Raw genomic sequence first — 27,808 nt, forward strand, 5'->3', positions numbered from 1 at the left:
TAGAGTATAAATGCTAGATTCAGTTGAAATTAATATTTGACATTTGTATATTTGATGTTTAGTAATGAATAAACTGTTTTCTTGTCAAAATAACTTGCCTGATCTCTAAGTCCAATGCACTACACATAAAATAGAACCTATGTGTATTGAAGTCGATAATGCCACGACTGTAGAGTAAGAAATATATAAGATTTGTATAGAGTTAAGTTGGAGGGAAAGGAACTGTGTGTTCTATTCTTTGGAGGGAGATACTTCTCTTGTCCTAGAATTTTGGTGACACAGCTGACTAACAAGAAAATTTTCCAAAATTTGAATTAGAGTGAACCAGCAAATCAGACAAAGAGAGTGGCTCCAGCCCGAGGCACTTTCTTTGTTCTTGAAGCATTGCACACATGAGCCTTACTATTTGAGGCCACAGGATAGAAGTATAATTTACAAATATAGCCATTCTGGTCTTGCAGACCATGCTCTGGATACTCGCCACAGAATACGGTGGAGGAAAGCAAAAATAATACACCGGAGCAAATATAAATTCGAAAGATTATTTATGGAATCAGCCTCTGCCCTAAGAAACTCTCCAAACCTCAACAAATTTGGTTGTATGCGACTGCCCCAAATTTGGGAGGCATACATCAGCAGACCTTCAGCCCAACGGCCAAGAATGCCTACTTAGCCCACCAGAGGGCACCATCAGGACTTCTAGGAGAAAGATAGCTTCATATCTTCATTTCCAGTTACTGTATTGTTAGGGCCTGTGTGCTCCTGCCTTTTTGTAAGTTCCTTTAGAAAATGGCAATGAGACATTGCCGAAATATCGGAAATATCTATTAAAGTATTATTTAATTTATATTCGTATCTACGTTGTTTCAATTCCCTAAGTTATTTAGAAAAGAAATAGAAGTATAATTATGTTAAGATCACAATAAGATATAATAAGAGTAATGTAATTAATAACACAAAATAGAAATAACGATATAAGAGAACATTTTAACAGTTAGGTCCACACTATTTAATAAGCATCTGTATCTTAAAAACTTACTAGACATTTGAAAAAAAAAATAATACACAAAAGTGAGTTTCCTGCAATACACCGCTTGGGATCACTGATTTGTGGAATGCCTGTCATATTCATAACAGCACTACACAGTCATTTTAGAAATTATGGACTTTACAACCATGTTATAAATAACTCTTTTAATTTCCCGACATTTCGATCTTCATATTAAGATCATCATCTGGAGTATATAAGGGCAGGATGAGTTACATTATACACAGTAAGCTAGAGAAACAATGATTTGATCACCGGTTATTCTACTGGCATGACCTCTAGTGAAAAAAAAAATATATATATATATACAAATTAATTACAAATAAAGTATTGTCTCTTCAATCTATCCTCAACTAGCATCTACCCTACAACACGGAAACAGATCCACATGCAGACCATTCCAAAGAAAGGTAATAAAAGTCAGTCCAATTGCTCTCACTTCTGTTCTCTCAAAAATTATGGAGATCATCTACAACCAACTCTTGAATCCCTAGAGACATACCGACTAATCAGTGACCAGCAGTTCACTCGCAATCTACAGCTGATGATCTTGCTTTCGCCACTTACCTCTGGACTCAAGGCATAGAAAAATTTGGAAAAACTCACATGGTTGCGCTTGACATTTCAAAAGCATTTAATCGTATTTGGCATAGGGACCTACTTAACAACTGCCATCTTGTGGTCTGCCTTCCACATTCTGCAACTAGATCACTAATTTTCTCACTGATCGCTCACTACATGTCATGGTAAATGGTTTACTCAACTCAAATTTTCCCACAAATGCAGGAGTACCCCAGGGTTCTGTTCTTTCACCCACTCTTTTCCTCTTGTACATATAAATGACCTGCTCTATCAGACTTCCAATCCTATCCATAGCTTTGCCGATGATAGTACACTCCATTCCTCCTTCTCATTTAACAAACCTTGTATGCTCAAGTATTAGAATCCTCAAGATCTACCACGACCAGTGACATGAACTCAGATCTCCTAGGTATATCCCAGTGGGACCAGGACAATCTTGTAAACTTCAATGCTACAAAAACTCAGTTCTGTCTAATCTCTCACAACAGAGAGCGATCACATCCCTCCCTCTTACCTTCAGTAATACTAAGATATCCAAACACGATCAGATGTCTCTTCTTGGAATGACCTGCACCTTTTCTGGTGCAACCACATTTCAACTATAGTTTCTGCAGCTACCAAAAAACTTGGTGTACTTTTTTTGCAAAAGACAATATTTCACATCTTCACAGCTGCTAACTCTATACAAAGCACAAATCTGCTCTATCATTAAATATCGCGGCCATATTTGGGGTGGTGCACCAAAATCCTCTCTAAGATTGCTCGATTCTATCCAGAAGAGGGCAATCCGGTTAATTAATGATCCTTCTCTCACATACCCACTTCTCTCTCTCTCACACACACAGTTTCTGCCTTGTACCTCTTCTAGAGATACTTTGGACAGTGCTATGCTGAAATGGCTACTATTATTCTTCCACTCTCCTCCAAAATCATTAAAACAAGAACCACTGCAAACCAACACCTTTTTACAGTCCACCTTGAAACTCGCCAAACCAACTTCACTGCCTCCTCTTTCATTCCAACTCCTGTCCTTTGGGCCAGTCTTCCCCAAAAATTGCAACTCTCAGGGGTGTTCAAGTCAAATGTGAACAGATTCTTCCTTTCTTCTGTTTCTCTTACCCACACATGGCACTAATGTGTTATAGGTCTTCTAGACTTCTGTGTGTGGATCATATTAAAAAAAAAATAATAATAATAAAATTATTGATTGTATTATGAAAGAAAGTGGCTATGTCAAACTCAGTTATTTGCTTAATGCAGAACTCCTAAACACATCCAGTGTAAGTCTCCAGGATACCATTTATAAACAAATTTGGCATGACAAATATTGTCTGAATCTGTCAGAGTTAGATTTTTTTTTTATTAATGGTTTAAAGTAAAGAGGGTTTTTAATAAATGAAGGAGAGTTGTCTGTGAGGGGAGTGGAGAATGGTTTTAATAAATATTTGACAGCTTGTATATAAATAGAAATAAATAAAATAAAAGGCCCAAAACTATGAAATTGAAAGGAACCTAGAAAACTTCAGATGCATTCTCAATGGAGACACTATAGAACAAATAAAATATTTCAGCTATTTTGGCAGTCTATAGTAAAGATGACAAATTGAAATGGAAAGAGATAAAAGAATACTCATAAGTAAAGCTTTATGTGGAATAAGAGAGAAATTAGAAAAAATATTAAACTAACAGTATACAAGACAGTGCTCATTCACTACTTTCCAAGAAAAAAATCTTAGTCCTCTTGCCCTTACTAATCACACTCTTAATCACTTTTCATGGTTGACCACTAGTTCTCTCTTCCCCCCACAGGTCTTATGATAAAAAATTTCATATCAATTTTTCATCCATCTACATCAATCCTATAAAATCCTTTAACTTCTTTATCACATCCCCCCCTCTCTCACACACACATACACACACTTTTATCTTTAAACAAATAATTGAAACATGCAAATAACTGTCAAACTGAATTTTAATTGAAATTTAAATTCTCAAAAAAGAGTTTTTTTGCTCAACATCTTAATATATACATTACACAGGTGCATCTATAATAAATCTGTATACATAAAATTCATATACATGACCGAGTAACTAATTTTTGAACTGGCACACATCAAATAAAGGATATTTTTGTCCTCACTCTAAGTGGGTGAAAAATTGCATAATAAAATGAAATATTCAGAAAGTGCAAGAAAGGATACATTTCCTGCAGGAAAGTATTTGAATTTCTAAAATGCATTTTGTGAACATACTGGAGATAAAGAAGTAGAACGAAACACTTTGTATCAACTTCTAATTGATCTCTATAAATATCTGAAAGAACAACAAATTACAAATAAGAATGTAGTGCACACTACGTAAAATTTTTTAAAAACTTAGAAACTAGTGTTTTTAGCTCAATGTATCTTGCATTGATTAAAGAAAATGTCCCTTCCTGTATCTTTTTTCATGACTGAGCATAATTCATTATGAAGGCAAATCTGAAAAGCCAGAGTCTAAGGACAATCAAGCTCACACCTTCTTGTCTTTGGTCTGTTACATCTATGGTCATTCAAATTGTCACAAACTCCTGCCAATGGCTCTTTCATGGTTTGGTAGAGCCATTAGCAAGATTGTGGCAATTTGATTTTTTATTATTATTATACAGTATTTTAATAGAGTGGAAAGTATCAACAATAGGATAGAAAATGTTGGAATTAATGTTCAATGTGTAGCAGTAGAAATACAGGAGGACAAAATGGACATAAATAAAGTAAGTGTGCTTGGATGTTATTCTTCACAGAAAAAAGTGTGAAATTGAAAAGATGCAGAAGTGGCAAGAGATAAGCAAGGCTGAGAAGAAAAAGAAGCAATCTGAAGTAAGAATCATGACCATGCAAACAAATGAAAATTAAAAAAAAAAAAAAAAAGGAGAAAATTATGTACAGACTCAGTAATCAGGAGAGTACTTATTGAAAGTGTAACAAAATCATGCTTCCTAGTGCAAATAATGATATTAGTCATACCATCTGGATGCAAAAAGGTAAGGTAAAGGATTGTTTTGATTAGCTAATGATCTGAGAGGTAAGAAGTATTCTATGAGGGAGGATGTAAAGGAGTTGTTAGACAAAGCAAAAATGAAGAATGAGAAGGTGAAGACTGTAAGTCTCCTGCTATGCTACAATAGAATTGAACTGAGAAGGAGGACATTGATAACAAATGAATCAATACGTAGGTTATGCAGAAAAAATGATATAGAATTTGTGGATCTGTGGTCTGTGTTTGATGGAAAGAAGGATTTGTATAATGCTAATGGACTGCATCTAAATGAGTTTGGTGTCAGGGGACTAGAGAAAGTTGTTCGCCGAGCATGTTGAAGCACAAATTCAGAAAAACTTAAGCAATTAGGGTGGAAGCAGTTGTGTGTGTGTGTGAAGGCACCCATGAGGCGAGTGAGTGCGAGAATGACCAAGTGCAAAATCTTGTCTCTCAAACAAAAATATTGAATAGGGTGGTCAATACAGGAAGTACGGGTGATTAGAGTCCTGAAAGATTGCTGCAGTTTCTATATACTAATGCCAGAAGTATCAGGAACAAGAGGGAGAAGTTTTTTGCATTGGTTAGTGCTACCTCACCAAAAGTTATAGGCATTAGTGAGACTTGGCTAACAGCAGATGATGTAGATACGGGGATAGAATGTAAAGGGTTTAGTATTTTCAGAGAAGAAAGGATGAGGGAAGGGATACTGCTGATAGTGGCAGATGAAATGCAGCCAAAAAGAATAGGAGCTATTTGGGAGGGTGGCTGTTCATTTGAAGCAGCCTGGTGTGAAATGAAAGCCAGTAACACAAAGTACACAGTTGGTTGTTGCTAGAGGCCTGGGAGTTCCAGGGATGATCTGGAGGACATGCATCAGCAAATTAGTACATGTGCAGCTCAGGTGATTATTATGGGGGACTTCAACTATGGAGATATAGACTGAAAGGAAGAAAGATCACATGGCAGGAAGGAAATGAAATTTATATATTGAGAGATAATTACTTGAGGCATGTGATGGAGGGGACCAGGGGTGTGGAAGTATTGGATCTGCTCATAGGATATCCATAACCAAGGTGGTCAGATTGCCTCCGATTAGCAAAAGTAACATGTGGTCTTGACCAGGGAGATTGTAAAATATGAGGAATATTCTGTCAAGAAGAAGTATATGTGGAACTACAAGGCAGTTGATTATGATAAGCTCAGGAGAAAGGCTGGCTTTACTGCCTTATTTCCATAATATGGAAGTAAGGCAGGATTGTGGAAGCATTATGGAGAATGTTGCAGAAGCAGCAATGACAATGCACAAAATATAAATGAGATTTTGAAGGAAGTGGGAAAGTAATAGCATGGATGATGAGATGCCAGCATGGAAAGAAATTGCACGCTTACACAAATTCCATCACAGGACAAAATGTGAGCTTGAGTAACTGGGGAAACGATTGGCATATGGTACAGAAGGATGGAGAATGAAAGGAAGAGTGAATGGAAAAAGCATAAAAGTGCAAGAAACTGGGAGAAAAGTATTGTTATGGGAATTCAATGATAAGAGATATACTTAATGAGAAAGTGACAAAAGCATGTCTTCCAGGTGCAAAGATAAAAGATGTTAGTGAAGCTGAAAATTTGCAGAAGAAAGAAGTGAATGAGTTAATCGTTTCAGAAGGCACAAATGATTTGAAAGGTGAGAAATATGCAAAGAGAGAAGATATGAAAAAATTGTTAGAAGCAAAAATGAAGAGTAAGAAAGAAAAGATTTTGAGTCTGCTGCCTCAGTAGGGCCATGATGGTCAATGATAAGATTGTGCAGTTTATAGATGCATGGAGTAAATCTGATGGGCATAAGGACCTGTATATGCATGATGGATGGCACTTAAACGGTTCTGAATTTAAGCGCTTGGAGAAAGTGTTGATCAGTTAGAGTTTAGAAGTGTAAAACAATGGAAACTAGAGATTGGGGGGGGGGGGGGGGAACAAGCAAGTGTTAAGTCACCGTGGGACAAATGAATGCGAGTGCAGTTTTCCAGGTTTTGAATCTGAATGGGCAAGTAACATTACATAAGAGTAACCGTGGGCCCAAGGGTTATGTTGAAATACATGCACATGAATGCCTGAAATATCAGAAATAAAGGAAAGGAGTTTTCTACTTATTATTATTACATCACACCTCCAGGGAGTCCAAAGACTTATCAAGGGAGGGCACTTACTCTACAACTCTCCATCTCCACTATTCCACCAACGGCAACTACCCTCATCATCTACAACAACACCATCTACCGCCGACCACTACCACTAGTACTTTCACAGAAATCACAAACATCCATGCCCACAGCAGGATTCGAACCAGCAGCCTTTTGGCTGGAGAGTGGATAAGCTAACCACTTGGACAACAGGCCGGCAATGGTTTTTGGCATTGGTTGTCAGAGAATGATGTAGTTACAGAGATAGAATGTAATAGATATTGTATTTTCTATAAGTCAAGTGGATATTAGATCCAGCATTATTTCAAAGCCAAACGTAGAAACCACAAATGTTTCGTAAGGTAAGTTGACTAGAGAGTTTATGGGAATACAGTCCCAGGCATTCACAAGTTGCCTTAGTATAGACTATTTAGAAGACAGATGCCACCTAAGCATCCATATATTTACCTTTTATTAGTCATCTGCCAACTAAAAATGTTTGAAAAACATCCATGCCCATTGATGAGATTCAAACCTGCAGTCTCTTGGTTGGATTATTGGAAAGCAAATACACTAACCCCTCGACCCAACAGGCTGACTGTTCATGTAGTATTAGGAGTTATACAAGTGAGGAGCAGAAAACAATACCACAATACCTAGTTTTTTGGAGGGTGAACAGGTGACTGATGTTGTTGAAAGTTTTTCCACTTGGTTATACTATAAATTAAAGATACCAAGAATTATATACTTGGTTTAATCTTTTATCCAAAGTGTAAGCAAACAAAGTTTGTGTCTGAAGTATTTTCAGGACTGGGACAACTTGTATATAGAAGCTAATGACTTCACATCACTTGCCTTAGTATCCTTATATGCCTTATATAAAGGTCGAAACCGATCTGGGTAGTAACCCTTCCTATAATGCATAGCATTATACATGTCTGCAAGGATATGTGCTTTGCATTATGGAATACTAAGGCAAGTGATGTGAAGTCACTAGCTTCTATATACCAGTTGCACCAGTCCTGAAAATACTTTGGATGCAAACTTTGTTTTCTTACACTTGGATAAAGGATTAAACCAAGTATATTATTTCTTGGTATCTAATTTATTGACTGTGATGTATTTGAACCAGGAAAGGAGTAAGTCATGCCAAGAGAAAAAATCTTATCTTGTTTAGGGATACGAGTATTATTCAAAACAAGGGAAATAGGACAAGACTACATTTTGCTAGCACTGAAGTGACTAGTAAAATGCAGAATGGCATGATCAAGATTAAGTCATTTGTTATGGAAGATTTAAATAGTTAAATGGATAACTAAACTATTAATTTTAAGGAAAGAACAATGTATATTATTATATTAACTAAATAACTTTAATTAATACTTCCAATATTTCGGTAATGTTACATTACCATCTTCAGGGAACAAAAATTAATGAAATGCGCACACAGGCACTAACACTGAGCAAAAATGGCTGAAGAAAACAACTGAAGTCAGTCTTAGAGTCCTAAAGGGTGCCACCTAGTATAACCTGTATTTGATCTGCGATGCCAAGCAAGAAGGTACTCTTCACTCAGCCAAATGAAACAGAACCTGCACTCCAGATCTGTGCATAGTCTCTAAAGACCACCCTCTGCCAAGAACCTGAACCATCCTCGACAGATTCCCTAACAGCCAGCATTGTCCTACACTAACAGAGACAGGCACATCAATCCCAATCATCAGTGGAACACCAATCACTAGATGTAACCTCCACAGAACAAACTGGAATGCATCTGAGAAACAAACTGAACAAATCATTATAGCAATACCATCCACCCCTAATTGCTATCTCAGATTGAGGAACTTTTAGCCAAATATGAAGAAACTGAAGACCTAACTAATGCTAAGGAACTCGTAGCAACACTCAACAAAAACAAAAAGGAAAGATGGATTTCAAGCATCCATGAACTTAACTTCACCAAATCTAGCCAGAAAAGCTGGTCACTTCTGAGAAAATTAGGTGTGTGTGGGGAGGGAGAACAGGGATAACTCCTGATCAAATGGCTAATCATTTACTGCAAACTTCCAAGATACATCCCAGCTCTATCAGGAAAATAACTGTGCAATCTTCCATCAGAAAAAATCTGATTATGGGCCCCAAGCTTCCTGAACTTGTACACCCAGTATCTCTGGAAGAGATACAGGAAGCCTTAAAACTCACCAAGAATGGCAAGGCTGCAAGAGTGGATGGTATCCTCCTCAAGTTTCTAAAATATATCGGCCAACAAGATCAAACATGGCTGGCCACCCTTTTCTCAAAAATTATAACAACTGGAAAACTACCAAAACTGTTGCTGTGCCCAAAGATCTAAATAATGTCAAAAATCTACGACCTATCTCTTTGCTTTGCTCCACCTTTAAGCTCTTTGAAGGAATTCTCCTTAAAAGAATTTTACCATTGATCGAAAGAGTACTCCCGATTGAACAAGCTGGCTTCAGGCCGGGAAGAAGTTGTTGTGACAAGGTCCTGGCCCTGACAACACAGATTGAAGCAGACTTCCAGAAGAAACTTAAATCTGGAGCCACTTTCATTGACCTAACATCAGCTTATGACACAGTCTGGATCAGGGCCTCCTCCTAAAGCTAGGAAATATAAGGTGCAAAAAAACTTTGCAGCTTTTCAAACCCATTCTCTCCAACAGAAAGATCCGGTTCCATATTGGTGGAAAAAAAGAGCATACCCAGATTTCTCCACAATGGTCTCCCACAGGTCTCTGTGTTAGCACCTTTATTATTTAACATCTATATGTCCAACTTAACACATACCAGCTCATGCAAATGTATATATGTGCCAATGACCTAGCAATCCTCCACCAATCTACTTCCTTTTCCAACCTGGAAACAACCTTAAACATAGACCTGAACATCCTGGAAGAGTATTTCAAACAGTGGTACCTGAAGCCAAATCCGACAAAAACTGCATCCACAGCATTCCAATTAATCAATGCAGAGGCAAATCAACACCTCAACCTTTCTTTCTGTGGCAAAATGGTAGTACATGAGCCTCACCCGAAATAACTTGGAGTGAGCCTAGACAAAAGCCTAATCTGTAAAAGGCACATCACAAACCTATCCAACAAAATTAAAACAAGAAATAATATCATTTCAAGGCTTGCTGGAACAACCTGGAGTTGTGGTTTAGAAGTCGTAAGGTCATCTGCACTAGCCCTTGTCGTGACGTTCTATTTTCATGTTGTGTTCTAATCTGCCATCTTGTTTCAAGTCACTCTTATTAATATAAGAACTAATTGCAAATTGATCACCGATCCAAAAGTAGAGAAATTTATAATTATACTGCGCCACCCTATTTTTAGATTAGTCTATACAAAATAGTAGGATCAATTCTTAATTAAGTTAGCAGTCTCTCATTTATTTAGGCCGATTTATTTACTATTCCATTTGGGGTTCCTGCAAGATTCGAATATTTATGAACGGTGCAATAAAAGGGAATTCAGGCAAACACAATATTTAGATTAACAAAATAAAACATTTAATATATGATATATATATAACAAATACAAGAATTCTGCTTTAAAATGAAACAATACAATCAACTTAATACATCTTGCTAAGTCACTCATGCCAATTCAATGTTCTAAACTATCACATACAATTCACAGCTTCAAAATCACAAGCTTTCTTAACTCAAGTTAATAAAACAAAACTTCTCATTTGATCAGTCTGCACATATCTATCAGTTGTACTTAATGTTTAAATTCACAGCAGGCACTAATCAAGGTAGACAATATTCCAAGCAATCTTATTTCGGACCTTGAACTTCGAAGATATGCTATAGTAATGTTAGAATAAATAAACATGTATGACTACTCTTACCAGATACAATCTTCAATACATCAATTTATTGCGAGCACACTTATGAATTAACTTATTTGAGCTAGCGGAACACATTAAATAAAATTCTTCAATGCTTTAACTGAACTACTGTTAATCGTGCTTCACTACTCTAAACAACAGCAATAAGGTACTGATATCCTTCCTTGTTTACTTTTCTGCAACTAGTTTAATTCATTATAATTCTTCTCAGGGCAACATAGAATTAAGACGTAATCCTAGACTAACTGGAACTAATCAGAATTTCCCATTGAATGTCCAGTTCTTTATTTATCCGATTACGACATCAATTTTTCTCTATAACTACAGCTGATTTCACTTGCAGCTGAGTATAAGATTCACTACGTTTTTTTTTTTCACTTCCAAACACTATACTCTGAATCTCTTCCCTAAAGAATTTATAATTTTCTTTCACTTCCTTGCTTGTATCCTACCTTCCTTCAGGCTCCGCAAAACTCTCCCCTTTTCTCTCATTAAAATTCTTATTGCCTTTCCTTCTCCTTTTTGGTTCCAAGGTCACGCACTCTTCGACTCGTGCTTGTTTATTTCATGCGTCTCCATGACAACGCATGAATGCAAACATTTCGCTAATGTAATACAACGCTCTACTACTACATAAGTGATTACATAACGTTAAATTTTTACAAATAAGAATAAACAGAATATTTGAGCTACTTAATCAGCTCTTTCATTACGTATACAATTATTTATAATAACACTTTTCGTTACTTTACATATATATTTTAGTTATCATAAATTTCTACACATATTATTATTTAATAAATTAATAGTAGGTTAAGTTTAGAATAAATATTTAAATAGTAATCCTTAATTAAGGAACAATAATTAATTTTTATACAAATTATGATTAATATATAATATCATCATCATCATCAAATTCCTGCCATGTACCCTCAAGGGGTGTACAGGATATGATAGCTACATGAAAAAAAAAAATTACATCATTATTAATTTCCTATCTACAATTTTCCTCCAAATCAGCCTGTTACTTGTCATCACTCCAACATTATCAGATCTTATATTTCTGTCGTCTAAGGCACTTTGTACCATATCAATCCACCTATATCTCGGTCTTCCTCTGGGTCGTTTTGCTGCCAACCTGGCAGAGAACACTTGTTTTGCTAATCTTTCCTCGCCCATTCTGTTTAAGTGACCATACCACCTGAGATTAGCTCTGCTAACGCATTCCTGGATGCTGACAATGCCAAGTTCTTTCCTAATATCCTCATTTTTAATATGATACTGCCATTGATGCCATCTGTTCACGCCTATAATCTTTCTCAGGACTCTCATATCTGTGGTCTCTAGTCTTTGGTCAAGTGTTTTACTTCTGACCCAGCTCTCGGATCCATAAGTTAAAACTGGTTTGAACACTATCTTGTATACAGCTAATTTAGTGTTCCGAGTAATTTCTCTCTTATTCCACATGAATTTATTCAATTGACTTCCCACCATACCAGCTTTGCTGATTCTGTTGTCTCTTTCTATATTTAATTTACCATCTTCACTAAAAATCGTGCCTAAATAGCTGAAATGTTTTACTTGTTCCACAGGTTCTCCATTCACAACACAGTTGACATTTTCAATAATTCTGCCTATTTTCATTGTCTTTGTCTTTTTATTGCTGACCTTCATACCATATCTATTAAAACAGCTGTTCAATTTAGTCAGAGAATCTTGTAGACTTGTAGCAGATTTATTTAGAAGTATAACATCATCCGCATAAAGCAAAGAGCTGACATTAACATCTCCAATTTTGATATTATGTTTAATACCACTTTCCATGTATATGGATCACAATGTGATCCATATAGATAATGAATAACAGAGGGGATAATGTACATCCTTGTCTCACACCAGATTTAACATTAAACCATCTTCCTGTACTTCCTTCGATTCTAACTGCTCACTTACAACTCAAATAAAGACTAAGTATTGCTTGATATAATGCCCCATTGACACCAGATAACTGCAGCGTATTGAATAGCTTCTCTCTTGGCACCTTGTCATATGCCTTTTCCAGATCAACAAAACTTAAATACAGATCTTTGTTATATTCCCATGCTTTCTCGACTATTTGTCGTAAAGTGAAGATCTGATCCTGACAGCCTCTATTTAGCCTGAATCCAGCTGGTTCTTTACCAAGCTTTTCTTCCACAATTCTTCTCAACCGTTTCTCAAGTATACTTGCATAGATCTTGCCAGGAACACTCAGTAGGGAAATACCTCTGTAATTCTCACATTCGGTTTTATTTCCCTTTTTATATATGGGTACTATGAGAGCTCTACTCCAATCATCGGGAATTCGTCCCTCTGTCCAGGCTTTCTGAACTATGCAGTGCAGCCACTATAAGACTCTTATACCACCATACTTCAGTATTTCTGGTCGAATATCTTCTACTCCTGCTGCCTTTCCACATTTCAAGCCTTTGATGGCTTTTTCTACTTCAAGTATGGATATGTATTCCTGACTGCATGCCTGGTCAATGTCTTTTACCACTGTGCTGACATCACTGCTTGTTTCATTTAGCAGTTTTTCAAAGTAATTACTCCATACTTCAAGGATATCTTTTTCTCCCGTTTTCATGTCACCTTTATTATCTCTAATTCCTTTTATAGCACTCTTTCCTCCATTCTTAAGCTTCTTCAACAACCTCCAGAATATTTTGTCACCTTCTTGATATTTATTTTCTATATTCTTGCCAAAGTCCTCCCATGACTTTTGTTTAGCTAGTTTGACACAGTGTTTAGCATTCTTGCATTTCTCTCTATATTCTCTAAGAGCACAAGCTGATTTATTTGACAGGAACTTTTGGTATGCTTTCTTCTTTTCCTTCACTGCCTCTTTAACTTCCTGTGTCCACCAGGGAGTTCTGATTTTTTTATCCTTACAGACAACTTCACCACATGCCTCTCTGGCTGAATCAATCAATGTTTTCTTCAGAGTTTGCCACTGAATCTCCAAGGTTTGATTCCTGTTCTCAAACTCTTTCATTTTTTCTTCAATAATCTTTGTGTATTTTAGTCTACAGCTCACATCTGAGAGCTGCTCAACTTTTATTCGCTTTAAAACTTTCTTACACGTTATTCTTTTCAATATGAAATTCAATTTTATCCTGCTCAAGACTAAATAGTGATCACTTCCAATTTCAAATCCTCTGTACACTCTGGTGTCCTGCACCAGGGAGAAAACATCACTATCAACAATAACATAGTCAATGAGACTTTTCTTATTCCTTGCCTCTTCTCTCCATGTGAATTTGTGCACATTTTTATGTTGGAACATGGTGTTAGTAATAACCAGTCCATGTCCTGAGCAGAAATCCAACAGATATTTGCCATTATTATTAGCTTTGCACTTTTCTCCAAATTTTCCCAAAATATTTTTGTATGTCTCACAATCATTTTCTACTCTGCTATTTAGATCCCCAACAAGGACCAACTTTTCATTTTTCATTGTGTCAGTTGCTTTTTCTAAAGCCTCAAAAAATTCCTCCACTTCTACCTTAGTAGAACCTTCTGTGGGACCATAGGCACAAATAAGTCTCATTGTCCAGTTCCTCATTCTCATATTTGCCCACATTACTCTACTTGAGACTGACTGCCATTCAAGAAGATTAGCCTCGTATTTTGTGTTGAATACTATGGCTACTCCTTCTTTCCTTGATTGTCATTGCCTGAATATAACATTTTGTATTTATTGCTCAGAAAGATCTCACCAGTTTTGGTCTTTTTTGTTTCAGTCACCCCTATTATGTCGATCTGGTACTTATCTAATTCCTTAGCTAGCTCCATTTCTTCCATTCAGGCTTCTTACGTTGATAGTACCGATCTTCAACTCTGGTGATGTTGAGTTGGGGTTTATTTTCAGATTTGTTCCAGTAGCTGACTTTTCGCTGTTCGCCCTGGTTCCCTGGCGAAAACAACGGGGGCCTTGTTTAACCGGGCGACGCCCCAGCCGGCATGTAATTTTGTCATGTTGTACCATCATTCTATATTTTGGTTTAACCAATAAGAATACAATTTGGTCGGCTAAATCCCAAATTGCCAGCCCATCCTCGTCCGTTCAGTATCCAAGTAGATACCCAACAGGGTGCACCACGAGAAGGTGAGGATTGGACATTAGGTCAGAAGCCCTGGTCGGTTCTCCACATTCCTTTAAAGGCTATGTGGAGGTCTCCTCTCAGTTATACAGCTTTGCCCCCTAAGAACCCCGAATAATATATAATAAGCAATGTTAAATGTGAATGAAAAAAATAAATTACACAACATAGTTTCATTCACAATTTAACACCCTCACATTCTCTGCAGCAGAATACTGTGCCCCCTATCTGGGAAAGAGGTGCACACACTGACAGCTAAATTCACCATGAGCACAATTAGTGGGACACTGGGAAGCACCTCCTTTCTTCTCCTGGCTGCCTGTCCTATCTAACATTGCTCCACTAAATATATGGAGAAGACAAGCCTCAATTAACGAATTTAATAAAGTAATGAGCAATCCACTCATGCCCCTGCACCAGACTCTCATAAATCCATCTAGTCTTTGCCTAAAATCAAGAAACCCTTTCTGGTTCATGGACGAACTCTTTAGTTGCCTTACTATCAACACCTGACATGTAGAGAGAACACTGGTCCAACAATCTTCCAACGAATGGCTTCCTAGTTGAAGATCCCTGTGCTCCGCAGCTGGTTTTGCTCTTCCTAGGAAGATTTGGTTCAATCAACAGGATCAGAACTAACCAGGGCAGATGTGACTACCTACTAATTAAGTGGAGACTGTCAGACCACCCTTACTGTGACTGTTCCCCCACCATGGCCCAAATGATCGCTGATATTGTGAATAACTGCCCAAGGAGCCAATTTCATGGTGGTGGCCTCTAGGACATTCATGAGATGATGGATGAGGCCCTGGGTTGGCTTTCTAGAATGGACATTGACATGTAGCTGCTTTGTATTTCTTTTGCCATTAGAATAAGTAAATAATTCACGAATTATACAAAAGCAAAATTACTGAAAACATTTCACTTTAGAAATGGAGTATATAAGTATATACCATATTCATTTGTATCTTTGCATCTGACTTTCAAGAGATCTCCTTCAAGACGTTCTTTTGAAATTCGCAAGTGAACCAGAAAGTAACTGTCAAAGTACCTGTCCAAATAATAATATAAACATTAGTAGACAAACAAGAATTTATGAACTAAATTAGAAAATATAAAACATCTGCTCTGAATTATGAAACATTCATCCCATTTAAAAATGAACTGATGAAAATGTGTTACAGTCATAATGATCACTCAAATGCCTGTGAAAGTGATAAAAATTAAAGAGCTAAAAATTGTTCACAATTGTGCTCTATTTTAATTATTTTTTTTTATTTTGTATTATTGGTAATAGAAAAAAGATACTGCATCCAGGGAGGTTAAATATATGAGATCCGACACAAAAAAAAACGAGACTAACCCTATAGCCTGGGAATGGACAGTGTGGGGGAAGAGACAAAGATAGTTATAGAGCATGTTCTAACCTGTCACTGTGAGACAAAGCTCGACTCCATCGCTTTACTCAGTACGAGTGGATGCATGCTCAAATATTGATGCTTTCTTACCCTAAGTCAGAAAATGTTGGAGTTCAAGAGTGAACAGCGAGTTAACATCAAATTTCTTGTGAAACTGAAGAAATCTGCAATGAAAACTTTGATTATTGACTGAGGCTTATGGTGAAGAGTGCATGTGTTTTGGAATGGCACAAACGAGTTTTGGAAGGCAGAGAAAGCATGAAAGATGATCGCCCAGGCCACCCAACACAGAGCAGTTACCAATGACAACATTAAAAAGTGCAAGATACAATTCGAAAAGACAGAAAGTTGGGTGTTCGAGCTGTAGATGATAAGGTTCATTTGGACAGGGGAAAGTATTCTGTGCATTTTAATGGAAGAATTGAACATGAAAAAGGTTTGTGCAAAAATGGTTCCAAAAATGTCAGATGAACAAAAAGAATGTCGCAAGGAACTGTGTTTGGACCTTTTGCAGTGCATTAGGTAATTATGAAGCAGATTTGTTGAATTCGGTAATTACTTGTGATGAAACTTGGATATTTATGTATGAGCCAGAAACCAAGCGACAATCAATGCAGTGGAAGTCAGCAATATCTTCAAGACCAATTGAATTGTTCAAAGCCATGTTGATTGTTTTCTTTGATATCCAGGGTATTGTAATGGCAGAGTGTGTTCCCAGCAGCCAGATGGTAAATCAGCAGTATTACCTTGACGTGTTGACGAAATTCCGTGAACGTGTGAGAAGGAAACGACTAGAATTGTGGAGAAATGGTTAGATTTTGAAAAAGGACAATGCACCAGCCCACAATGCTTTGTCTGTGAAGCAGTTTTTAGCTAATCATAACATCACCATGCTTGAGCACCCAGCCCATTCACCAGACCTGGTTCCCTGCAACTTCTACCTCTTCCAGAAAATGATCTGTAGAATTACTTTGAACATTGGAAGCATTGTATGCAGCTGTGTGTGTCCACTCAGAAGGGTTCTATTTTGAAGGAGATCATAGTTGATTTTCTCAATTTATTAAATAAAGAGGTACAAGCACAGTCTCGTTTTTTCTGTGTCAGACTTTGTATCACCCACCAAGGTCCAGGTAAAACCAACTACAAGAGTGTAACATAACATTGAAATGTTAAAGCCGAATAGATCATTGCTTGTTTTCAATGATGCCAAAATGACTAAGGCTATGAGACAATGTACTGTCTGCATAATCTCTAGCCAGTCTGCATGTTATGCTGAATGCAAAAACATTTGTTATCTGTGACTTTTAGATCAAAACCCTTATGTTTTTCACATAGCAAGACATGAATCTTAACAGTCTTTACAACTAGTGTATATCATTGCCACCAAATATATTACGGAAGCTCTAACTGAATGGTTAATTCATTAATTTTTTTACATATTTTGTATGTATTAGAAACATTAAATATAATTATTACTTTCAGTATTTGAACTTGTTCTGTAAAAACCATACTGCATTAACTAATTGGTATCTTTCATACACTGAAATGCTCAATAAAAAAAATGCTCTTTAAAGGACCAATAAAATTGTTTTGGCGTGGCTGTTTAAAACAATTATGAATAACGGATGAAGCAGTTACGGCTATGAGACCAGATTGTTAATTTTGTGTTCTAGTTTTCCCATTTCACAAGATGAAAACCCAAGTTTCCAAGAAGAAAAACCCCTGCTGCTTTCATATTAGACAAACTTACTCACTGTAAGCATAAGAGATGTAGAAATTATCAAAATAATTTTATCTTATTTTATAACTAAGATTAATCTTTTTTTTTTTCTATCATCCAATTATAAAAAATTTTTTTTAAATTTTATCTGACATAAATTAAATTCTAACAAAAAAAAAAAAAAAAAAAGACAGATTCACATGATCCACATGGCTGGTTCAGTTTATGAACATCTGCAGACTTGGGCTCAGACAGCCCAGCTGACAGTATCCAGCATGGACCCCTGCCTAAGGTAACAGGTGAAGAGAGAACAAGGATAAAAAACCTGGCAGTAGGTATAAAAGGCATCTTCCTATATGCATCAGCATGGAAGATTAGACCAATCCCCCCAACACACACAACCACCACTACCATGACAGTAAGGAAAAAGAGGAGCCATATTTACCAATGCCAAAATTTTGGGCAAAAATTTGAAAGAAACATCCTAAGGATCTCTTTAAAAGATAAAATAAGAAACTCTTGGATTAGAGAGCAAACCAAGATAAATGACATTCTAACTCATATTAAGACCAGAAAATGGAAGTGGGCAGGCCATGTAATGAGAAGAGAGGAAGGATGCTGGACCAAGGAGATTACAACTGGATACTAACTGGAAGAAGAAACAGAGGAAAGCCAATGACTAGATGAAATGATGATCTTAGAAACTTTGACAAGAAGTGGAAGAAGACCACCAAAGATAGAAAGAAGTGATCAAAAAAGGGGAAGGCCTTTGTCCAGCAGTGGACCGACCAAGGCTGAGAAAGAAGAGAAGAAAAAGAGATCCACATGAACAGTGTATGCAGAACCTGTCACATGATAACATAACCTTCTGTTCTGATATTACAAAAGAACTTGGAATAAAATAACTATAAAATTAAAAATTTCCTATCAAATACTATCGTACAAATTAGACTTGCATAACAAAGCAGGCATAAATTATGCACAATACCACATAATCTTGCTAACCAAGTCTGGCCATAGTCATGACTGCATCTGAAATCAGAAAGAAAAAAAAAATGACTGCATCTATGTCAAAGATAAAATTAAGTTGTTGTTGTTGTTAATATTATTATATTAAATGCATTCACTGTCTCTACACTCGCTGCACTCAGGCAATGCATTCCAATCACTCACCACTCTCAATGCAAAAAATCTGCTTTCCACTCTCCTGTTCACATACTCTTAAACAACTTCCAGGAATGACTTCTTTTTTCTTCTCATCCCATTCTATGAAAATTCTCTTCTACATTAATCTGGTAATAACCACTTACCAACTTATATGTATCTATCACATCCTTCACTCCTTTATCTACTGGACTGCAAATGGTATTTCCTCAACCTTTCTTCATATTTAACATTCCTCTAGACCCTTTTCAATAACTCTTCTTGCTTTTGCAAGTCAGGTGACCAAATTTGTGCACAGCAGTCCATATGTGACCATAATCTCCTTACTTCTACATATCGGTGTCCTCTGCATCAAGGTCATAATCAGTTGTGAAGTCCTCAAACTTTTAGCAATGTGTCCCTTAAATATTACATCTTCCAAGAGACTGCAGACCTCATCTGCATACAAATTCCAGCCTTATTACTAAAAACTAAATTACCAATCAGAAACATACCAAAATTGGGAGTTAACAGCTCTTAAAGAATTATGACAAGATAAAAACACAGTAATAGTTAAGGCAGACAAAGGAAATGGAACAGTGGTTATGAATACAAATGAATATGTAAGAAAAATGAACAGCCTATTAGAAGATTTCAATACCTATTTATCTTAAGACCAGGATCCCAACATGACACATAATAAAACTAATGATTTGATCAAAAAGTTACCTAATTGGCCAGAAGAATTTTAAAAAATCTTTATCATTGAAACATCCATTAGTCCCAGATTTTATGGCACAATTTATGATTAGATGTAGTCAGTCTTTTCATCAATGCACCCAGGGATGACACAGTGGATCTACTTGTAAACCTTTTCCCACCAGACACAGTAAGACTATTCACACACCATACGGAAAACACTTTTTTTCATATTTCAGGAAAAATATTGGGGGGGGGAAGGACTTCCCATGGGTTCCCCCTCCTCCCTTTCTCCAGCCTTAGCTAACCTGTTTATGGAAAATTTCGAAACAAATGCAATCAAAAACTATCAGAAAACACCAGCAATTTGGTTACATTGCATTGATGATATTTTGTTATTTAGTCAGGAACAATGAATAAGTTAATTAATTTCAAAGATTATCTGAACAGCTTGCATCTCAATATAAAATTCACTCTTGAACTGGAAGATCACAAAAAATTACATTCCTTGATATCCTTGTCGAAATAAATGAAGATAAAAAATATTATTCTTTTCAGTAAACATAAAACCTACCACAATGGGAAGAATTTTACATGTCACTTCATACCATCATCTGTTACAAAAGATAGGCATGATTAAAACATTATGAGACAGAGAACACAACATATCATGTATGTCAATTAAAAGGATTGAAGAACTGCACTACCTGAGGCAGAACCTTGCACTCAATGGTTAATGAACCCATGACGATCAACAAAATTCTTAATACACCTCCTGCAGCTCCACTTAAACAAGATTTTAAGAATGCAAACACTACTCTACATCAAGAACAAAGTGGCTACAAGTACAATATCAAAATAGATTTTTTAACCTTGCATAAAACCTCCAGATTCTTACATCCACCAAAACCTTCACATTATGCCATGAAAAAGCTAGGCATTTAAGAGATTCATTGCTCTTTTAACATTTGCTATGTAGGCCAGACAGGAAGGTCAGAGGAAGATCTGCATGTCTGAATACATAAAAGATGTCAAAAAAATGAACATAACATAAATCAGACTTAGCATCCTACACAACTACCATAGGCCATCAAGTAGTGTGGCGACAAACAAAAATGCCTTATATTGATCATAATTGTTTTACAAGAATATTCAAGGATGCCTCACAAATGCTAAAGATCCCCACACAATGTAACAAGAATCAGTGCTTAATCTTACATCAAGTTCAGTTTGCTTTCATTAAAAATTTAACTGCTATGGACCTAAGACATGACATGCACGATGGCAAAAACATGACAGCAACAACTAGCAGTGTTCCAACACGCATATATTAACGAATTTAACATTTTTATTCTGGTTACTTATTGGTATGTCCTGATTGGAAAGTTCTGATAACATCTAATACATGTAATTAATTGTTTCTAGCATTTTGCTAGTACCCCTGACGATGCAAGTCCAATGACTTATGAAACTTGTAATGTTATAATTGTTTATTATTATTATTCAAGCCTCCATGGAGTCAAAAGACTCATCATGGGAGGTCCTTCCAAGGAAACAAAGACTATCATACCACTCCTTGAACTCATTGACAGTTCTTGCTCTCACCACTATCTTTTATTAAACTTGTTATTTACCTTAAAATATGGTCTCGATACCAGAGCTTCTCACAGAACTGATAAATCACAGAAACTAATGTTTTCATCAGGTATACAGTATTTTTAGGAAGGATAAGCAAGATAGGAGGGGGGGGAGGATGATGATAATGATATCAGATGATTCGAGTCTTTAGTTTCATATATTGTAATTCATGTGATCACACTACTAATTATAACTTCATAAGGATTTAAATGAAAAACACAACAAGCTTACTCTATTGAACACATTTTAAACATTAAATTCAAATATTTATATGTAAAATATATTAATATATCAGTATATTAACATGTTATTTAAAAATATAAAAGCAAAATACCGATTACCCTAAAAACCGTTTACAGTAAGTTTTATTAGTATATTTTAATAAAATGTTCCTCACTTCAGATATTAAAAAATCTTTGCTCTGAATCTGAAACCATGACTTCAACTTCATTCTCATCCTCTCACCATCCAGCATGGATACACTGTACTTTTTAAAATAATCAATGATTGTTTCCTCTTTAATATCATTCCATGCCTTTATAACAAATTCATACAATATGTCCAGATCAAGACAATGCCTAATGTCATCTTTTGTATAGGATTTTTTAATGTTAATCATTCATTCATTCATTCATTATATTATTCATAAAGACATTCCTCGAAGGGTTTGTTCAGGCAAATATCGAGAAGTTGGATGAGGAGTTGCATCCAACCTTTCTCGTTCACAAACTCAGTAGTAAACTTGATTTTTTGCTTCTTCTTCATCTACCTCTTGAACACAACCATCAGTAACAGTTTCATTTTATCAGCCATACACATGAGCACTACTATAAATCTTTATAGTAGTGCTTGTGTGCAAAAACAACATACATCTCCTAGGGGATGTGTTTTACATTAGGGCTAATATTAAGAACAGTGATCGTAGCTTTATCCACCTTTACTGCAAGTTTCCTGGTATTGTACTACCAGGTTTTGCTTACGCTTGGACTTGCCAAACTTTTATAGTTTGCTATATTCGGCATGAAATTCTTTGATTTCTATCTTAGAGTTTCTTATTCGGCTTTGAAACAATGTGGGATTAAATATCCCCTTAATTTAAATAAATCTTTATTTTTGTTTATTTAATTAATTAATTTATTTATTATTATTTTTTTTTATGTGTCCTGTTGTCTTCACCAGTACTATTTGTACATCCTTTGTTACAACTGTTCCACAGTTCATTGGAGTTTCGGCCATGTTCCCACTGTTGTTTACAATAAAATTATTTTTCTTATGCTTCTCTATAATGTAACAACAAAAATTAGTAATTTTGCAGATAAGATCTGCTAGTAATTTTTGTGCTATTTTAGTTTTATGCCTCAGACTAAACTGTGGTTCTCGATAAATTTATCATACCATGAAAGCAATGAATTTGAAGTGTTTGCAATACTAATGATCTTCTTTTGTCCACTTGAGTGCTATAACGTAATTTTATTTCTTAATAAATGCTCTGGAAATATGTCTGCTACCTGATTCTCTAAATTTGGAAAATGAGTGTACTGTCCCTTCTCATTGCAGATAGTCCTCAATATGTCTTCCTCTAATCTCTAGTCTCTTACCATCTTCTCATGCAGTAGCACAATTGTTGTGCTCCTTGAGGTATGCAACTTTCAGGTGAAATCCAGCTTTTTATTTCCTTCATGTAGGGGTTGGAGCCATGATGGAGTCTTATGACATCTTGAAATTACAAAAACAAATAGTAATCTCACTAAAAAAGTTTTAAAAGTTTTGAAGTCGACCCCTCTTGCAATGCACATGACAAAATGCCAGAGAACCAGACTCACTGGCTAAAATGAGAGGCAAAAGTTTATTATAACATACAGACTATACTGCGTCTAACATAACAGCACTGCACAAGTATATTAACGTAGGAGCTAGATGATTGCTTGTCAGTTTTCCCTGTTGCTGAATTCAAAGGTTCAGATTTTTATATATAAGACAACCTTCACTGTTTTGGCAATTTTTTTTAACTTCAAATATTGTCAGACATAGGGTATCATTTCCTCGCAGAAGTCCTTGTATAACTGGCCACCACCCAGGTAATCACTTCAAGGTCACTCTCACAAACCAGAATGAAATTTGACACCTCATTTATAATAACATCCTCTGATGAGATAATCAAATCCAAGATCCCTCGATCCTCACATTGATCACTAAAATATTTACATATGTACAATAATTATCTCGAGTGACAACATGTAATTTTACAAAGTTCAGCATTAAGTGCTGCATATATGGTTCATTTTCTACATTAGATTTCAATAAAATTTTTTATATTTTTTTAGTTATATATTATGCATTTAAAACTTACAACACGTATTGTTCTTCATTGTTATTAACAATGAAGCTTATATCAATTTTTCTGTATAATGAATAACTAGCGTATGTGTGTGTATATATATGTGTGTGTGTGCATGGAGAGAGAGAGGTTAATAATGGTAATTGTAGTTGGTAATTACAGTTGAATAAGACCACTTACAGTACACAAGGGTGGTCTGAAAAGTTCTCGGCCTCGACCATAGATGGCAACACTATAACAAGTTTTTTTCTAAGTTGGTACATCTGTCATAAACATACATCAATGTGAAATTTCGAGTCATTCTATCAAGTAGATTTTTTTATACAGCTGTCTGAAGCAAAAGTGTTGTCTGTATCCCTTGAAATGGATAAAACTGAATATCATGAAGTTATAAAATTCTTTGTAAAGGAAGGTTGGACACCAAAAGAAATTCATTCAAAGTTCATAAAAGTTTATGGACACTCCACTCTTCTCCATCGTTTTCGACAATTAAGAAATGGGCTGCTGAGTTTAAACATGGATGTACCAGACTTAAAGATGTTCCACGTGAAGAATGTCCAAAAAGTGTAACACCAGAAATTATTGATCAAGTGCATGATATGGCATTGGATGACCGGTGATCAAAGTGCATGAAATTGCTGAAACTATAGGCATTTCAAAAGAGGGTGTAGGATATGTTTTGCATGAATAACTGCAAATGAAAAAAGCTTTGCGCAAGATGGGCAAATAATACAACTTATTTTGTGCGTCGATTTACTACTATGGATGAGACTTGGATTCACCATTACACACCAGAATCCAAACAGCAATCAAAACAGTGGACAGAAGCCAGTTGTTCGGCACCAAAGAAGACAAAGTCGGTTCCATCAGCAGGAAAGGTCATGACATCGGTGTTTTGGGATGCTAAGCATTTTGTTTATTAATTATTTTGAAAAGGGTAAAACAATAACTGGGGAATATTATTCCAATTTTTTAACCAGACTAGATGAAAAAATTCGTGAGAAAAAACCCGGTTTGCAGAAGAAAAAATCATCTATCACCAGGACAATGCATCTGCCCACAAAAGTGTTTTTGCAGTGGGAAAATTAAAAGACCTGCACTATGAATTGTTGGAACATCCACCCTATTCCCCAGATTTGGCTACCTCTGACTTCTATCTCTTCCTCACTGTTCAGCATTTTTCTTCGAATCAAGAGGTGATTGTAGCTGTAGAGGGGTATTTTGCAGATCTTACTGAGAACCACCACAGGGATGGGATAATGGCACTGGAATAAATGTATTAGTCTTAAGGGAGATTATGTTGAAAAATAAAAATATGTTCTTTCATTGTTAGGGCAAGAACTTTTCAGACGACCCATGTATGTACAATAAAAATAAATGACAAATATTTACAATTTTTGCTTTAATACATTAAGTGCTGTAGTTATGTTTTTTTTTCTTTGTGTTGATCCGAGTTGAGGTGTAATGTGTCAGCTTGTATTCGAGACTTTTTATTAAATGTATCTGAGGATGACACCCGTTAGTTGTTTATTTTTTTTATTGATGTGTTAGAAATAGACTGACACTTGATAGATCTGATTTTTTATCATAGCTATAGGATAAGCAATTCATTCACACAAACATGCACACATGACAATTCACACAAACACGCACACATCACTGAACTGAAAGCCTGAAGTAATATATTGCATTTACTGTAAAGTATATAGGTGGGTATTTTCTCATTCATAGCATATCCTTAGGACCCTTTTCAGGCTACTTCAGTTTGTAAGGTTCCTGTATTCAAAAGGTAGTTTAGCATATCTGAGATGTAAAAGACCCAAATGGTCTTTCTGCAGTGATTATTATATGTGATATAATTAGTTGCCTGAAGTCTTATATGCATTTCTGGCTGTCCTGTAGTTGGCATCAAAATAATATTTTAGCATCCTTTCTTTTAGTGTTGCACGGTGACCAGCATTCATATTAGAAATTATGGACTTTACAACAGTGTTATAAATAACTTTTAATTTTCCGACGTTTTGATCTTCATATTAAGATAATCATCTGGAGCATATACAAATATACAAGACAAGCTAAGTTACATTACATACAGTAAGCTAGAGAAACAATGACTCTAGCTTACTGTATGTAATGTAGCTCAGCTTGTCCTATATATTTGTATATGCTCCAGATGATGATCTTAATATGAAGATCGAAACGTCGGAAAATTAAAAGTTATTTATAACACAGTTGTAAAGTCCATAATTTCTAATATGAATATTTAACGTAGCTGCATAAAGATTAGCTTTATTGTTTTGTACTGTAATGATATTAATCTATTTAGTTTATAGTGTGGACAAAACAGATACGTTGTTATAGCATATCTTATATTTTGGCATAGTGCTTTGTATATTAGTGTTTTTAGGTGTATGGGAACTCTTTTAACCTGAACAGTTTGCTAGTTATTGTTCTGAGTTTGTTTTGTAGATGGCTTATGTGGCTATCCCAGTTCATATCTGCATCAAGGTAAATTCCAAGGTATCATATTGTTTCAACTTGAGTGATGATAGCGGTTTTACTGTTCTGTGGGTTTTGTATGTTGGAGAGTGAATGTAAAATGGTTATATATATAATCAATTGGTTGACTCAATTGATTTCTGAATATCATTAATTTTGTTTTATCAGAGTTTAGGTGTATGGAGTTTTTCGTGAGCCAGTTAGTGAGTAGATTTATGTTGCATGTTTGTTTGGACTATGCTTACATGATTATAGATGGATACCATAGCTGTATCATCTGCATATTTGAAGATCTTGCCTTTGAGAGGTAACTGGTTAGTATTGTGAATATAGCTGTTGAATAGAGTTGGGGAGAGAACAGCTCCCTGTAGCACTCCACAGGTTATTGGTGGTTTTCTACTGTGGACTGACCTGATCTGTGCGATTTGTTTTCTATTTTGAAGGTAGTTTCTAAATCACATGTGTAGAGGCCCATCTATTCCAACATGTCTTAGCTTTTCTAATAAGGTTTCCTGTATGAGATTGTTGAATGCTTTAGTCAGGTCAATAAAGGCTACCATAACAATTTTGTTTTTATCTAAGATGGTATTAATTACGTCACTATGGATCTGTAAAATCTTCCACGAGAGATGCTGTTCCCTTATTCTTCTGAAAACTATACTGTGTTTTAGTGATAATATAAATGTTCTCTGTGTATGTTGTGAGTTTACTTAGCACAATCTGCTCCATAATTTGATTGATAATTGATAGTGTTAGAATGAGTCTGTAATTAATGATTAAATTTCTTTTTCCATGTTTGTATATAGATGTGATTATGACAGTCTTTAACATACTAGGTATTTCTCTGGTTTTAAATATTTTATTTATTAATTTTAGTAACATCAAGACTAAGCTACTCATGTGTTGCTTAATATCCTTAGGTACGATGATGTCAATTCCTGGGACTTCGTTCAGTTTGGTTTGATGTATTACAGAGAGAAGTTCTAGTTTCTCTTAAGGCTGGGAACCATAACGTCTGTTTTGCTTGTAATGTGAATGGAGGATAACATTTTGTGATTGGAGGGATCGTTCTCTTCTTGGATGGTGTGTCTACAAAGTATTGGTTAAAGTCATTTGCTAGTTGTTGGAAAGATTTGGTATCTTTATTGAAGGTGTGTTTTGCGGTTTCAGAGGTGGTGATATTGGGAGCATAATCTAGCATCTCATTGATCAAATGCCAGGTTTGTTTCATGTCATTTTGTGCAGAGGTTAGTTAGGTTAGTTTGTCTCTGTAGTAGTTTCTTTTTGCATTTCTTGCATTGTAAAATGATTCCTTGTTATCACATATTTGGTTTTTAAAGTTGCGTTATTTGGATATCACTTTAATTGTTTCCATAGAATATCCTTTTTGTGTATATCTAGGATTATGTTTTGTGCTATCCAAGGATTCTGGCTTGTTTTTGAAAGAATTCTGATTTTCTTTGTACTTATATATTTCCTCCAGTGTGAATTTTTAATGTTGTTTCCTGTTG

The 27,808-nt window shown here is 35.7% G+C and overlaps 1 protein-coding gene across 1 annotated transcript in view; it reads right to left on the minus strand.

The window, feature by feature from the left end:
- LOC150097913 (TBCC domain-containing protein 1-like) overlaps window positions 1-27,808 on the minus strand; it is a 349,586-nt gene that overhangs the window by 271,438 nt on the left and 50,340 nt on the right. The window contains exons 4-5 of the mRNA XM_090406629.1: window positions 15,796-15,893; window positions 3,832-3,943 (exon numbers count right to left, since the gene is read on the minus strand). Of these exons, the coding sequence (XP_090262755.1) occupies window positions 3,832-3,943; window positions 15,796-15,893 (210 nt within the window). The remainder of the gene's footprint in view (window positions 1-3,831; window positions 3,944-15,795; window positions 15,894-27,808) is intronic.

Source organism: Typopeltis vanoorti, chromosome 16 (genome assembly GCF_054136105.1).
Source record: "Typopeltis vanoorti isolate ZY-2024b chromosome 16, IOZ_Tvanoo_1.0, whole genome shotgun sequence".
In the NCBI taxonomy this organism is placed as follows: Eukaryota; Metazoa; Arthropoda; class Arachnida; order Uropygi; family Thelyphonidae; genus Typopeltis; species Typopeltis vanoorti.